General features: G+C 39.0%; 1 protein-coding gene and 1 long non-coding RNA gene across 7 annotated transcripts; one reads left to right on the plus strand and one right to left on the minus strand.

Moving 5' to 3' along the window:
* Window positions 1-618: 618 nt before the first annotated feature.
* C1D (C1D nuclear receptor corepressor) lies at window positions 619-10,402 on the plus strand. 6 transcript variants are annotated; one of them, XM_015856512.2, is made up of 7 exons: window positions 619-798; window positions 2,278-2,347; window positions 3,058-3,137; window positions 5,469-5,608; window positions 6,935-7,001; window positions 7,469-7,524; window positions 9,842-10,402. In XM_015856512.2, exons 3-7 carry the CDS (start codon window positions 3,131-3,133, stop codon window positions 10,007-10,009), a joined length of 438 nt encoding a protein of 145 aa, XP_015711998.1. In that variant the 5' UTR covers window positions 619-798; window positions 2,278-2,347; window positions 3,058-3,130; the 3' UTR covers window positions 10,010-10,402. The 6 variants fall into 6 exon arrangements, with proteins under 6 accessions (XP_015711998.1, XP_015712000.1, XP_015712003.1 ...); XM_015856514.2 differs by having other exon boundaries at window positions 5,465-5,608; window positions 9,842-10,196; XM_015856517.2 differs by lacking the exon at window positions 3,058-3,137 and having other exon boundaries at window positions 9,842-10,196.
* Window positions 10,403-12,281: 1,879 nt separating this feature from the next.
* Window positions 12,282-15,906, minus strand: LOC116653185. Its single transcript, XR_004306649.1, has 2 exons — window positions 15,830-15,906; window positions 12,282-13,357 (listed from the first exon to the last, which is right to left on the minus strand). It is a non-coding gene; the product is annotated as an uncharacterized LOC116653185 (long non-coding RNA).
* Between the last annotated feature and the right edge of the window lie 498 nt (window positions 15,907-16,404).

Here is a 16,404-nt window from a genome sequence, read left to right on the forward strand (position 1 = left end):
GCATCCAGCAAATATAGTTTCATATGTAAAGTAACCAGATACAGCATCCAGCACTTCACCACATCCTGTCATTTAATCTAGCTGGCATGGACACAAGCTCTTTTGATCTTTATTATCTCCCTATCTGTTACGTTAAAAAAGCTTTAATCAAAGAGTTTAAGCCGGTTTTATTGAATTACATTATTTTCCTCCCCAAAACAGTTACATCAAGCTCTTTCCTTCTTTCCATATACTTTCACATCTGTATTTTGATTAGAAATGTTTCCAAAAGGGAAAAGAGCCTCTGCTCAGTAAGTTTAAAGCCATTCTAATTTAATTTGAATGCAGGAAAAAAAAAAAAAAGAAAAGAAAAGAAAAACATTTCCAGAGCTTTTTATCTGCAAGGTGCATCTAAGTTCACCTGGGCATAGGGTGCAGTGTAAACCATTGCCAAATCACAACTTAACAATTAATCAAACCCAATCTACGGGCTGACCAGAGGTCCCACAACACTTCTCAGTTTAGCTTCAAAATAGAGTAGCTTTACGCTTACAGAATCCTTCAGTTTTCATGTAAATATAATGGTTCCACTGTGGTAACATCCCCCTTCCCGCCCTTCCCCCGACGTGACGCCATCACTGCGCGCCTTGGCAGGCCCCGCCTCTCGTCGCTTTTCGTCTCGGTGGTGGTGGGGCTGAGCAGGGAGGAATCGGGGCCTTCTTCCCTTCGGTATAAGCGTCGTCACATCGCTCAGTGTGATCTGAGGGCTTTCGGAGCCGCCTGGAGCTGCTGTTTGGGAACGAGGGCCTGTAACGTTTGGTGCGTCCTCCCGGCTTCGTGTGTCTGTGACTGAGGAGATGCGGAGGTGACAGGCTGAGAGCTGGGGCTGTGCAGCCTGGAAAAGAGAAGGCTCTGAGGAGACCCCAGAGCAGGCTTTCGATATCTGAATGGGGGGCTGTAAGAAGGAAGGGGACAGAATTTAGCAGGGTCTGTTCTGACAGGACAAGAAGAAATGGTTTCACATTAATGAGGGTAGATTTAGATGCATGAGCATGTCGCAATAACAGGTGTTCTGGATGTACACAAAGACAGCTGGTTTTATCATTGTCCTTGCTGATGGGAGTACTGACAGGATTGAGCAGAACAAGAGACACTGTATATTGGATTTGTTCAGCAAAGGAAACGACTTTGTTATCGGCTCTGGAATCTGTCACTGCTGATGATGCTGCACAGAGAATCAAAGTGTTTTGGGAATCATAGGGATCGAGTTGGTTTCCGCCTATGTAGATAGGGTAGAAGTGAATAAGGGCCAGGGTGAGGTACTTGATTCCTCACCATATCCCTGTGGGCTGAAACGTGAGCGAGCCTTAAAAATCTTATTCCCTTCCTTTGAATTTTGATCTTCATTTAAGACAGAGTAAAATAAACTTTGTAGATCCTCTGGGGCTGCTGAGTTTAAATCTCAGTGGCATCAGCGAGAACCTGGTGGCTGCTAACTGTATTGCAGGGCTTTTCTGTGCAGGTTTGAATACTGCCAGGAGCTTAGCTTTGAAGTCAAAGTTAAAAGTGAGTGCTTGGCTGTTACCTATTTATAATACAGTGCAAAGGATAACTACCGTGTCTTGAGCTGGGATGTTTTTAATGGGATCAAGAGAAGCCTGCTGCTGTGTATTTGGTATTTCATGATAGGCTTAATTGCTTTTGCAAACAAGACTGTGGGTTGGTGTTTGAAGAGCTCTGTAATTGCTGTTAGTAGATGTGCCTTGAAAAACCAGCTCTATGGACACAGTGATAAGTAGCAAGTAACTAATTATTCGTTATGTACTGAGCAGTCTCTGCCATGGATGGGAGCCTTTGGTACTTACAGCTTTGCAAATATGGGATTAAATGGATATCTCTGTCCAAAATAAAGTGGATTTCTTTGCCCAAAAGAGGTGTGTAATTAAAAAGCTTTGTCGTGGTTTTTAGTAGCTTTAAATTTAAGATATTTGTTCCGTGTTGCTCCGTTGCTGTACAGGTACAGCGGTGAATTAATGTTGGAGCAGAACAGACATCTGCCATGCATCACCTACAGTCACTACAGGTTCTGATTCAGCATTGAAATAGGGAGGACAGTGCCAAATTTTAGATGCTGGCAGAGACGGTTTCTTGTACCGCCATTGTTAATGCATTTGATTGGAATCTGAAAGCAGTTTACACACCCCAACTGACAGTGTTTGCGTTTCTTTTGGTTTTCTATACATAATCTATAGCTATCAATGAAAAGCAGGAAATCTCATCTGTTTTTTTTTTTGTTAGGTGAATCATCTGGAAGAAAAAGATCTGAGCTCAGTTGGAAAAAAAAACAACCTTCTAGTGCTTAAAAAAGGTGAGAACTAGCAGGAAGTGCTAAGTGAGATGCAATATTAAACACAGCGCTGGATACACTTGTTACAAACTATTTCAAGGAAATACTTTTTAATCCTGAAAGAGCTATTTTAATTCTGGGTGAAGAATCACGTGTGATGCTGAACATACTTTAATTCTGTCTTGGAAGGGTTCATGTTGCCGTGTTGATATATACCTGTAGCTTCTGTTACTTTATGCTTCTTAAGCAAAATCATTATGCACCCACAGACTAATTAGAGTTTGTTTTTCAATGTAAGAGGGACAGATTTGATGTCCAGGTTTTGTCCACAGATTGCATGTTCAGCATTATGTTATTACTTGCTAATGAAGATACGTTCTTATCCTTATTTTCCCCAGTGCTCACATTTGATCAGCAAATATGTTCTTATCTTCAAGTATCTGAATATGTGTATTATTCCTATGTTTAAGTTGGATCTCTGTGGCAAATAAAATACAGCAGAAAGTCATCAACTCCAACAAAAGCAATCTGTGTAGTGAACATCCACTCCTGGAACTGAATTTCTGCTCGTTCAAAATACATAGGGAAACACTTGCAGAACTTTGAGGAAATCTTGCTTGTGGTTTAATAAATGAAACGTAACTATTGAGGGCAGTGTAACCTTTAGGCATATTTACAGAGTCACTGATACGCTCTCAGTTCCTCCCATCCTTGCCTTTGTCATTCAGCAGGTGTGACCGTGCGCTGTTTGTGTTGGTTTTGGCAGGAACAGTTCTGTGGAGCTTCCGCTGTACATGTTTTCTAATGCAGCGTAAGTTTGTTCTCGTTGATTTAATACTATTGAAGCTATTGTAGGCTGTTGACTGCTGCCTTCTTGTTGGCATGTGCCAACAGTGTAACATATCCTGCTTGGAGATTAGCAATGCTGAAACAACAGTCTAATGAAAAGAGAGAGGGGCCCTGCACAGCAGGAGGAGGAACTTGCTCTGGTTCCTGCTGAACTGCAAACATGAGTTTGACACATTTCTCCCTCCTTCCTTGGCACAAGGAGCAGACTTAGGCTGAGCGTCCTACCCTTCACTGCTTGTGTACAGCCTTGTTCCAGAGATGGCTGACACATTTTTTGCACGTTCTGGTGACTGCTTGTCCATGCAACTGCAGTGAAATAGCTTGAATTCTTTTTGATTGGTTCTTCTGCTGTAGGAGTTCATTGCTGTTGTTTGGGTTTCTTTTTATTTGTGCCGGTTGCCCTGATAAAGAGAGGGAGAAAAGTTGGGGTTTATCAGTGTGTTCACGCACATCCATAACAATAAGATCATAGTAGATATATTACTGTAGGCAATGGTAAGCCCTGGTTTTGATAGTTGGGTTGGATAACACTTCTCTCCCTGTATAAGTGCAGTAAATGCATGCTGACAGACATTTTCTAACCCAGCTTAACTGTATTAATAGCTGGCAAAATCTAGTTTCTTCTGTAGCTTTAAACGTTTTCAGTGCTGTATTATAAGATTACCACATAGCTGATGGGCTCTCCGTCAGTCTAAGCAGGGTGATTGTAATGCAGGTAGTCAGGACAGAATGAAACACAAACAGTGCTATCAGAAGGGATAGAAGTAATTATTATATTGATGTGTGCCTTTCCGCAGGCAGTGTTTTGTAGTGTTTTGTTTTCTTGCTTAGGTATGTTGCAGCTGACTACATTGGTATTTAGATGGTTTGAGTTTCATGCTGGGGTAAGGAGGGGACCCTGAATGTGCAGTACCACATCTCTGACCAAGATGAAAGCTCGTCTGAGTAGGATTATAACTCAACCACATAAATAAAAGCAATGGAAATGGGCTTGTTAACTGGCTTTTTGTGTTTTTGGAATTGCACTGATGTGGCTAAAAACTGGAGTTTCAGGCAGACCTGAGGAAAACAGTGCCACGCTGCTGTCCCTCTCAATCTTCCTCCTGCTTGACCTCCAGGAGACAATGTAAATAAAAAGCTCTCACACAAACCATGCTCTGGAAAAGGGAAAGATCAGATCTTTATCTAAAACAAACAGTGGTGATGTGACAGCTGTTTGCTGTTTCCTTGCAGTTTGTGCTGGCTGCATGGTTTGGTGCTCAGAGATCAAACTTTAGAAGTGCGGTGTCTCCAGATTGTTTTCCCACCTTCTGTACTCAGCAGCTGGGAGGAAGATTCTCACGCTGACCCCAAGCAGAAGGGACTGCACTGATCCAGGTGCTCTCACTTGATGCGGCACTGCAAGTCAGCAGGAAAGCAACGTATTTCTTCTCATAACATTAAAAGAAATAATAAAGGAGTTGCTCAATCAGTAGAAGCCCTAGAAAATGATGCAGCTTTAAGTGACATCAGCTTTCCAAGATAATGTGTTTTATGATAAGAGAGGAATTAAAGATCTTGATTGAAAGCCAGCGGCCAGATGGCTTGGCAGTAGCCGTACCCCATTAATGCAAGTGCTGGGTTCAAAACTGGAGTGCTCTGGGATTGTTCACATCTTTGCTGATCTCACAGTTGCTTCACATGGATGTGTCTGCATTCTAAAATCAAAATCAACTTGGCTTCATTACTGGTCGAGTTATATCTCAGGTTAAAGTGGCCCACAGAGAATTAAGGAGAACTGGATGCAGAGTTCACAGGAAGCATTTCTTGGACCAACTCCTAAATTTAACATTGAGAGATGAAACTGACCCTGGAGTAACTGGTGCTTTATAACCTCTCTAAAGCTGAAGTCATGTCTGTTCCTAGGATGGGCTGAAGCTGTATCCCTAATTTTTGTACGTGTGTGCTTGGTATAGCTCTTTATGTACTGTGATTTACTAGATGTTTAGAGCACTTTAAAGCAAGCAAATCATTTCCTTCTATCATGGACCATAAAAGTTAAACACTGGTTTGGGACTGGTACAAGAGTAGATGTCACTTGTAATTCTCCTTCATGTTGTTTTGTACAGCAGGTGGGAGTTATCCCCGAAACTACAGAATCTTTAACTGTGTCACTACTGATGCTGGTTGCTGGAACTCTTTAGAAGGAGACGCTTTGTAACATTTAATGAATAAATGCTAGTGGTTTCTATTTCAAAACAGTCTTTTGAATCTGTAGGGAGCGTTACTGATTTTGTTGCTTCCTTCTAGATAGAAATGGAAGAAGATACTAACTTGGAAGAATATCCCACTGAAATTCACGACTATCTCGCAACATTTGAAAAATCTCTTACTTCGGTAGATGAGATGTTGAAGACAATGATGTCGGTTTCTAGAAGCGAGCTTCTCCAGAAGGTAAATCATCTTCCTCTATATAGCCTTTCTGTTAATGATACAGGGTCTGTTTGGGTAGCCACTGCGCAGAGAAATAACAAATATCACACTTCCTACCACTCACACCTAATATTTGAAACTTCTGCTTTTGTAAGATACCCAGATGATGCTATAAACCAAGTGACGAAATGTATATTCTTCAAAGGTGGAAAGTGGTGATTCTACCAGTGAGTCATTTAGGTAACGGGCATTCTATCCTACACTTGACCTTCCTGAAAGTATGTGCTGAGTGTTCTTCCTGAGCAGAGAGCTCATTCAAAGTTGTCACAAACATCACAGAACCTGGTTAATATAGAAGGATATAAAGATGAAATGACAACATTGAGAATTGATCTCTTGTTGACTTGTGGAATCTGGTCCCTAAAAAACTGAGTTGCCTCTTGTAGCCGTGTTGTAAGCACGAGTCTGCAAAGTCTGCGGGTGTTTTTTTCTTTTTTCTTCTTAGAACGTAAAGAGATCAAAGTACTGCCTGAAGACCTCATACAAGTCTGTCTGTCTTGTAACATTTAAAACCATACGTGTGTCTTCTTTCTTTAGGGCAAGGAAAAGCTAACACGGGAACTTTTTTCTTTATCCTCTGAGGGTTTCTAACATAAATGAGTTATGAGGAAAAGTCTTCACAACGCCAGTCTTTTGACAGTATCCATGTTAGAACTGGCGAGCTATACAATGATCTTATCAGTTTTGAAAATCCTTTAGGACTAAACCAATAAATTGACTTTGACAGTTGAGGGGAAAAAAAAAAAACAACAACGCATAACCTTTTTTTTCCTCCTTTGCTGGGCAGCTGTCAGTGTTCTCGCATGCATCAGATGCAATCCAATGCTATATGTTACGTCCTCTTTATATTAATGTTCATCACTTGTTTGCAGCATACTCAGAGCTTCAGTAATCATGAGGCATTCTTGGTTCTTCTACTGATAGCAGAAACTATTTTGAAACTATTTTTTGTGCAAAAATAGGGTCTTTTTCCTGACTGTGGGAACAAGAGTCACAGAGCTCCGCGTGAAGAGATTTCTGTTAGTTTGGCCATATGGTACTGTGGCATTTCAGATCTAGCTGGGGAAATGATGTGAATGTTTGGAGAAGAGAGCATGGTCTTGTGGTGGCAGGAAAACATAGGCTTCATCTCAGTGAACCTGTGCTGTAAAAATATACTAATTTTTTTTTAATGATTAATATACGAAAGTATGTATCTATGAGTGCATTAATGCGCAGTTCTAAAATAGACACATTGCTAAAATATGGGCACATCTTGAAAACTTGTAAATAATTTTTCCATTCTAGTTAGAGCCTCTTGAGCAAGCAAAACTGGATTTGGTTTCAGCATACGCATTGAATTCAATGTTCTGGGGTAAGTATGCGATAGGAGGACAAGGTTCAAATCATATATGTTTGAATGTTTCTTAGCTACAAACATCAAATATCTGTATGTCATAGCCAAATAGATAGAAACTGATGATTAAAGACTCAAATTATTGCTATTCTTAAGGTAGACGATGCTGATAATTACAAAAGCTGGCTTTGTACTCGCCTGAGAATCTTTGTTTTTGTGGGCTTTTTTTTTCCCCACTTTGCAACCTTTTCTGCCCTTAAAAGGGCAAAGTTTAACAGCATTATGTATTTTATATAATTATTTACTATATGTATGTATTTTTAACAGCAGTATTTGATAACAGTATTGCATCAGATACTTAACTGTGAGGTTAAACACAGTGATTAATAGTTTCATATGGCAATTACAGTTTTCCTATATGACTGGTTAATTGGACACTAAGTCATCACAGCCATCCATATCAAAACCACGTTTTCTTCTTGTAGTATACTTGGCTACACAGGGAATCAATCCGAAGGAACATCCAGTGAAACAGGAACTGGTAAGATTCTTTACATTGCATGCTTTCAATACTTTACTTGCCCAGGACCGTTAACTCATATAGGAGTAGATGTATATTTATATCTGCTTCTAAAATTGGTGTATTGCCATAATAGCACACATACGCTACGCAGCGTTATATAATTGCCTGTTAGTGTGCCCTGCTGGGTTCTCTAAATGAAGGAATTTGTATTTTTAGTTCCAAACAGCACAGTTTAAAGTATCATTTGTAGAGCCTGCTGAAATAAGAAAATAGAACAAGATGACACTATTCATCTCACCTTATCTTTCCCCTTCCCCATTTCTCTTTTTGAGATCTGAACTCTGAACAGGATAGCTTTGCACTTGTATCTGTTAAATGGAAGAATGTTACATGTCTGATAATAATTTATAACTTCCAGTATGGCTTTTTTTTTTTCCTTAGGAATACTTGGAATCCTGTTAATCTCTAAGGCTGCCTTTTCTTACTTTTGTATGACTCTGAAAGCGTAGTGTGCTTGATTTACTAGCGCAGACGGGAAAGAGCCCCCCCCTTCCTCCAGGTCCCCCATTAATTCATTCTCTCAGCAGTAAAGAATCCAGTTCAGCAACAAAGCTAAAAGCTTTTTTGGCACCAGTTGTGTGTGTATTGTCCAGTAATTCTGCATTAGTGACATATTTACAGCCTGTAATAAATCTTTTAGGTTTGTCTTTATATTCCATTTAGATGCATGACTACAGTACAGAAGGCATGGTATCTTGAAAATTCTGCTGACTTAAAATATCAAATCATTTAGCTTAAAGAACAAAAAAATAGAGCTCAAAATTTAGAGCTACCCTTCTTAATTCCGGTATAAATGAAAACATTAAATCTAGGCAATCATAATATACTTAAATGTAATCCTTAGGTAACTGGAGCAATAGAAGATAGGACTGAGAGATGTGGAAAACTAGCTTGAATAACAAGAATCCTTCTATTTTTAATTTTGTGAGGTCTTTAGTAGTCTAGACTGCATCACATTAAAAAATGGATCAGTTAATATTTCATGAGCTTTCAGACAGTTTCTTGTTCCTCCTATACTATATGGCATCTGAATATTGTGTTAATTTTGTTATACAAAAACTAAATGGTATCTCTTCCACTGTGGATATTTTATGCTAGTATTTTTCTTCACAATTGCCAGTCATTTTAAATCTGAAGAATGAGTGACATATCATAGGCTAGGTTCTTAGCAGCTCTCTTTCCAGGTGCCAAGGTGAATGTACGTACTTTCCTTCCTTCCAGGAGCATTGTGATGTTCTTATTCATGTGGAAAGGGAATAAAAAGACTGTTCCATCATGATTGTTTTTAGGGTTGCTCCTTCTTCATATGCAGGGAGTACACTGGGATTCAAATGATATTAATAAAACTCACATTCAAGCTATCAGAATTCATTTCTTGTAGCATTTTGATATTTGTCAACTGCTTTTTCCCCTGTTGATATATGTAGCCTTGCCACTTGTTCTCATTAACCACCTCAGTCACCAAAGAAATATCACAGTCTATCATGATTTCTGACCTTGAAAAGCACACTTGATTAAAGCTGCTTTTTTGATACGGAAAGATTGCCCATTTTTTTTGACAAAACAGTAGCTTGTAAGGTTCAGTGAAGAACTGAAAATCAGGTCTGTAGCGTAGGTCTTGTAGCTGATGTTTCAGATTGAAAGAGGTGTCAGTTGTTATGTGGGTTAGGTAATACCAGGATGTATCTAGTTATCAATATCCATAAATGTCCTGTTAGTCCACTCTGCATTGGGTAAAGCACTATATATGTGCATCACACATGCACGCATTACTGTTGTTTATTACATGTAGTACAGTAACACCTAAAGACCCTACGGTTCAAAGCCATGTCAGGCTAAATATCTAGATGTGGAATCTGTGAGCCAAACTTTTATGTATTACGCAGAATGACTCCAGGTGTCCTTTCTACTAAGAGAAGAAAAACAGACACTTAACAGAAGGTGATTCCCACCTTAGAGGGTTTATGCTCTCAAAGTGATTTTCTTTATCGATGATAGAACTGGCTGAGGGTGAACATGCACATAAATGAGATGGTTAAACTGGTGGTGAGGCTGAATCAAAGCCTTGCTTTGTTCAACATGACATGAGACGCTCAATGACTGTGGTAGGGAAAGGTGATGGAAGTATTCCCTCTCTCTAGAGAATGGCAGTGGAAACAGGCTTTTTTGATTGTTTATGGTCATAAAAGAAATCTCTAGCACAGATGAAGTGGAGGGGTGGGGGAGAAAACAATGCAAAAAAAAAAAACCTTGTATGTGTATTTTTTTTTCCTAGGAGAGAATAAGAACATACATGAACAAGGTCAAAGAAATAGCAGACAAGAAAAAGGCTGCCAAACTTGATAAAGGAGCAGCATCCAGATTCGTAAGGAATGCACTCTGGGAACCAGACCCTGAAAAAGACCAAACTCCTGCTAAAGCAAAGAAGAGAAAGATGAACTAGGTTTTTTTTTTGCCCCCTTTATATTATGGGAGACACCTAGAGTTATTAAAATGTGTTTTCTGCACCGTATGAGTCTCACATAAGTGGTGAACAGCAATAAGGTTAAGTTATACTTTAAAAATTAAGCAGGGTTGTATTTCATCTTGGATGCTCTGCTCTGAGGTAACTATGCACTGAGGTTAAAAAAGAAAAGCATTGTATGTATATCTGTAATTGCCACGTAATGCTCCAGAAATGTTTCATCATTAAAATGATAATACCTTGCTGTGTGCTTGTTGGTAATAGATACTGGTATTGTTTTAATTATAATGCCTAAGAATTGGAGTGGTTTTTTTACTTCTGAATATTTTTGTATGTTCTTCATATCTTGAATATTAAAACAGTCTCAAACAATGCTGTCCTGTTTGTGGTGTTTATGTAAAAGCTAAGTTTACTTTCTCATTACACCACTGATTGAGTTCTTGTTCACAGAGTATTTTAAGGTTTATTCACTATATTGAGCTGTTTTGTTTTCAGCTTCTGGAATAGAATGTATGCCGTATTCCTTTACTTCTATGGTGTCTGTGTCTAATCTGTGCAGGAAGGGAACCACAACGAAAGCAGCCCAAATAAGTGCTTTGTAGGGCCTGAACAAAGGAGTAGGCAGAGGACAGCAAACAGGAAGCAGCACATGCAGGAACTTGATTGGAATTTTGGCTGTGGTGTGCATCTGTTACTGCTGACTCCGAAATAAACGTGCTGTGAGGTGGTAGGAGTATTGTTGTTAGTTGCTGTTTTTCAGATTGTTCTTGGGTACACCGTGCAAAATAGTCTCCTTCCCTCAAATGTGAAGCTTAGTCATTTAGGGGAGGGAGTACAAGAATTCCTTTAGGAGAATCTAATAGTTTATTTTTAAGTGCACTACAAAGCAAAACTCAATTATTAGCGTGAAAGCTGCCTAAGAAGTAGTGGCAAGCTAATTATGAAAGACAAATACATAATTTAATTCACCAAGATGCCGTTTGAGTAGCGGTCTGCAGTCTTGGGAAATAGTTATTGTAGAGGACTGAATGATTAAAGCAAATAAATCCAGAACCCCTCTTACAAGCTGAGTGATTTACAATGGATGGTGTTGCCTTTAGTGTTGTCCTGCTTCATGCGATGTAGAGCATGGATTAATTTCAGTGAGGTGCCAAAATGAAGATTCTTTTATCACTGACTATCTAAAAGCAAACATTGGCTTGTTAGTCTCAAAACCAATATACTTTAAAGAACAGGTGTCCTATGAACTAGTTAGTAAGACAATAGGATTTAAGTGGTCTGAAGTAGCAGAAGCTTCAAGTGCTTTAATGCAGAGGCATTTGAGGATATAATGTCTTATACTATGTCTGGAGGAAACAGGTAGATCAGCTTCTATTTATGTGCAGTACTGTTAATTAAAAGGGAATTGAAAGACATTTCCATTACATGATTTTCCTCTTAAGCTTTAATTATAGCTTTTGTTTTAAAAGGTTAATTTCTGAAAAGGATCATAATTCAGTGTCCAGTAAAGTACACAGCTTTCACTGGTAAATGTTTAAACAAGCATAATGCAAGGATATTAGCAAAAAGTTATTGAAGTAGAAATCCATCTGGTATAACTAATTATATACACGTAGTTGGCATTTGTGATAGGGAAGTTTATGTACATGCAGCAAATCCAACTTTGTAAATGCTTAAGGTTTGTGTGGCTGTTCTGATGACAAAGCCTGGGTTTGTAGCTTTTCTAATGCAAAGACAGCAACTCCAATAGATTCCCCAAAAATGGAGGTGCATCACCATGTGCATCTGTTACTGATACTCAGCCCTATTAACAGCTTGACATCACCCTGCATTACTTTGGTTCTGTTCCTAAAAAATACCCCTCTGTCTCAAAGATAGGGTGTAATGTGACTGCAAACAAAGGAGGATGCTTACTGCAACTTGGATTTGCCCTCTTTTAAATGCTAGTTGTGAGTTAGCAAGTCAACATATCACTGATGTTCATTTCTATCCCTTCAGTATTTTTATTATTTGAGAACTGCATCCTCAAGAGTGGATATTTTATTATGTCTTCCTAATTTCTCCTGGCCTTGAAAATCAATACTAGCATAAGGCCTTGTCAGAAAGTATTAATGTTCCTGTTTCACTGGAGATCTCCTCACAACATAGTTATCTGGAATGATAAAAGCTAAAGAAGGAGAAAGTTCCCTTGGAAATTTAGTATATAAAAATATTTTCTATGGAATACTATAAAAAGAGAATTGTCTTGGAATTCAGAGGGACACCAGAATGCATTCTTTTAAATCTGTAGGACTGGGACCATTATAAATGTAAAGAAAAAACTAGATTTCCGTATGTAACTAGGAGGCATTACTTTTGGAGTGACCTGTGTAACATGACAGACTTTATCCAGGAGCTGATGAAGATATGCTTCTGCGATCTCAGAAGGAGAGACCAATGGTCGTCATAAAGGTAAATGGATGGCAACAGGAAGGCTTCTGGGATTTGAGAACAGCAAACTCCTATCTGTATCTGGAAGCAGAAGTGGAATTCCACTAGTGTTAGTGATGTTCTATGGCAGAGTTCCCTCTGACAAGATCCCCCTGAACTTTTGACTCAATTTACAGATTTCTCTTCTACTGAAAGCAGCTTCAAAACTCCCTCGTATGTAGGAGAAGCATCCTCTGATCTTCATCATTACAACCTGATGTGTGCCAAATAGGTTATCAAAACCATTTTTCTTTTATCAAACTTGGCTGGCTAGTAATGTATAGCTGCTTTGGACAGTTAAAGTGTAAGGGAACAACAGTATACCCTTTTTTAAGGCAAATTGGCTGTTGAAAAAAAAGTAACACTAGCTAACATCTGAGATGTGCAAAATCACAGAATAATTGGATAAAAACTTACTCAGCAGGGATTAAAAAACAAAGAAACAAACACAAAAACCACATTAGGCTACAGTAATTTAAGAGCAATAATGAGTAATTAAAGCAGTTTATCATTTTAGAATCAACTATAACATGCTAGGAAAAAATGTATTCGTATTCTGCAGCGTGACACTGTCATTTTTACTTACTTGTGTGATATTCCTTGCATTGAGCTCCAGAGTCCACATGAATGCATTTGTTTTGCAGATCATCTTATCCTTAGTGTTAACTTTCTATATATTTCTCTTTTTGATTTAATAGTTCCTGCATTCCAATATGACGCACCTGTAATATCTTACTGATCCTCCTAACAACTTGCCTTTTTGCTGACTTTTATCCTTCCTTGCAGAATCACAGGCCTGTGGAATGTGTAGTGGTGGTGATCTACGAAGCAGACCTTGAACACCTCAGTTTTCATTGGCTGCACCAAAGGGAAAAGAGAGAAAGCTTGTTTTTACTACTAAGCTGAGTGAATATGGTGTGGAAATCTTGTAATGGCAAAGTATCAATTTTGTAAAGTGATATATTTCAGAGGGGATACTAAATTTGACTGAATAAAAAGCTTTATAAATGGAACATTTAAGAGGCTATCTTTTACTTTTCAGTGTAAGGTTGCCTTTGACATGCATCATTTCAATTTGGCAGTCCCAGCAAATGGATGGAAGCAGTTCAGTATGATAATTCAGTATTGCCAAGAGGCTTCTTCACAGTCTAGTGTGGACACATTCCATGGAGGGATTTAAAGTCTATATTAAGTGGTAGAAAATGGGTCTAATTCTGTTCCACTTTTACACCAGCACAATCTTGATTTCAAAGGCACCTTGACTGGCTATCTTAAGTACATCAACAAAATCACTTCCAAGCTAAGGATCACCTGAAATTCATGGTGATACATCTTGCACAGCAATAATTCAGCACAGGTAGAAAAAGAAATGGAGTCTAACCATGCTTGCAAATGAGCTCTTTTAAAGCAGCAGTTCTAGGGCCAAATTCCTAGCTACGTTTCACCAGGACACTCGGATAAAGTAAATGAGCATTTACTGAATCACACAAGTGAAGTTGTCTGAAAAAGCAATAGTCTTTAACATCCTCTCATTTGATATGACTGTTCACTTTCATGAACGTGTTTCTTGTATTTTCTCCTGTTTTCTAGAACATGTGTCTGTTATTCACCATTTGAGTGGTTTTTGGCCTCGTGGGAACAAATTTGTCATTGCTTAAGTGCACAAAGTTACTGTCGCTGTTATTAAAAGGTGAGAGAGAGAAATGCCTAGTAACGATCATTGTCAAGGTGGACAATATAAACAGTCCTTTTAATTTGTTGCCCTGGGCTAACAAACATACTCCCCAGCTCACACACAAGACAAAACATGTTTTCTTGTGCAATGTTTCCATGGAGAGAGCATTTCCTCAAGGCAGTTAATCTAAGAGATGCCATCTGTGTATGTACACAGTACATATCCACCAGTATGTTACATACCTCCTTGAATGGCAGGCAGTAAGTTTTAAGTTCCTCTCTAAATGTATATCAGAATCAAAAATGTGTATTCATGAAATGCCACTGTTGGAGACTGAAACATCATAGACTTAGTTCTTTATTCCTTTAAGTCAGCTTAAATCCTCGTTTAGTTAAAGTCACAGTAGCAAGAATCAAGCACAAAGGAATTTGGTTTTATGTAGCTTTGCAAATCTGTATGTATTATGTGACCAAAACAGCACTAAAATTTAGCTGATGTTAAGATTAAGGTAATAGAGAAACTTTGGAAAACACCATAGTAGAAACTGGCTCCTAATTTGCTTATGTTCCAGCTTTCCCATGCATGGTCATCAGCATTACAGAGCCCCCAGCACCATTTCAAAGCAGCAAACCATAGAGGAATACAGGCTGTACAATTGAATTCAGATTTATCTGCATCACTGGCCTCAGGATTCATAGTGGCCACAGCTTGGCAAAGATTAGTAATGATTTATTATATTCAAGAATATAAACTATATAGCAGAATCAACATCAGAGAAAGAAAGAAAGCTGATTCTCTGCTTGTGCTAACTGGAGTGTCTGCTGGCACTTGTTACCACATCTGTGGACACCATGTTCTTAAGCTTTATTTCTGTGCTACATAAGTGAAGAAATCTTATCTTAATAGATTCTGGAAGACATCTGGAAAACGAAACAGGTAACTATAAGTTTATAAGTTGCCATTTTCTATATTTACCCAAAGACTTTTAGGTCTGGTTTATTTGTTGACATTAAAGAAAGGCAGACAATTTTTTTTTCAGTTTGATTAAAGCACAAGAGAGAAAGTGTGCAAATCATTTTGCTTAGTTACACTTGTGGTTAAAGTCCATTTGTCCATTTCACCTCTTTTGAGTCTTTCATCCGCTTTTCCTATGTTTGCCTTCAACATAACTCAAGTGAGTTGCTTTCCTTCTGCCTCTGAACTTAGATTGAATGAAGAAAACACTGCCAGAAATTCTTCAGGTCATCCCACAGATTTGGGTTCTTTGAGCACATCTGTGTGATATTACCTCCATGACAGTAATTGCAACAAAAACAAGATCTATAGAACTGAGAAAACATAGCAGGTTAAATTAGTTTAAATTGAAAGGCAGGGGTGAATGGTGTGTCTATTCCTCGGAAGGTTGTTTGATTTCTTTCAGCACCTGCACAGAGATGTACCTTAGCCCTCTCCACTGTATCCTATGGGTTTACTCCCTGCCATGTCTTCTGTACCTACAAAGTGTTCCTGTTGTTGCCCTGCTGAGAAGCAGTTCCCCAGGGATGCAAAGTGAGGTAATACTGAATGCTTTTCATTGTAACTGCTGTGTGGAGAAGCTGCATGTTAATTATTTCCCTGCTTCTCTTTAATTGTTTCCCCAAAGCTCACTGTATTACCTGCGGCGGGCCAAGATGGCGACGTGTACCTGTCCTCACAGGCACGCCCAGAGGCTGAGGTGAAGGCTGGGATAGCGGGATAGCCAATTTTGACTCGCAGCTGTAGGGTCTGCTCCAAAACTGTGGACGTTTTGCTTCTTTACCGCTTGGTGCCAGCAAAGGAGCGTCAAACAATCTGTGGGCAGCGCCGAGAGCGCTTTTTAAAGCCGTAGAAATCTGATCCAGAGATTCACGGGTAAGAAACAAGCGAGCCGAAACCGACCGACCAACCAAACCACACAAGCCAGAAAATCGGAAAAAGAACCCAATCCCTCGACTATTTTATTTGAAAATACAGAAATCTTGCTTGTTTAGGGCAATGCCATCCCACCCTTCAGGTAGCTATAGTTAAAAATGCAGCTTTTCTTGTTTCATTTCTTCCTAATGAGGCTGTATGGTAGGCCCCTCAGCACTCACTAAGAGCAGTTGCATTTCCATAAGCTCTGTTTGTTTTCTCTGATCTCTTGGAGAGGCTTTAAAACAGTGTATGCGTGTTTGTATGTGTATATACCATGTGGTCTAATCTCTGTGAGGTT

This window comes from Coturnix japonica, chromosome 3, assembly GCF_001577835.2.
Source record: "Coturnix japonica isolate 7356 chromosome 3, Coturnix japonica 2.1, whole genome shotgun sequence".
Lineage (NCBI taxonomy): Eukaryota > Metazoa > Chordata > Aves > Galliformes > Phasianidae > Coturnix > Coturnix japonica.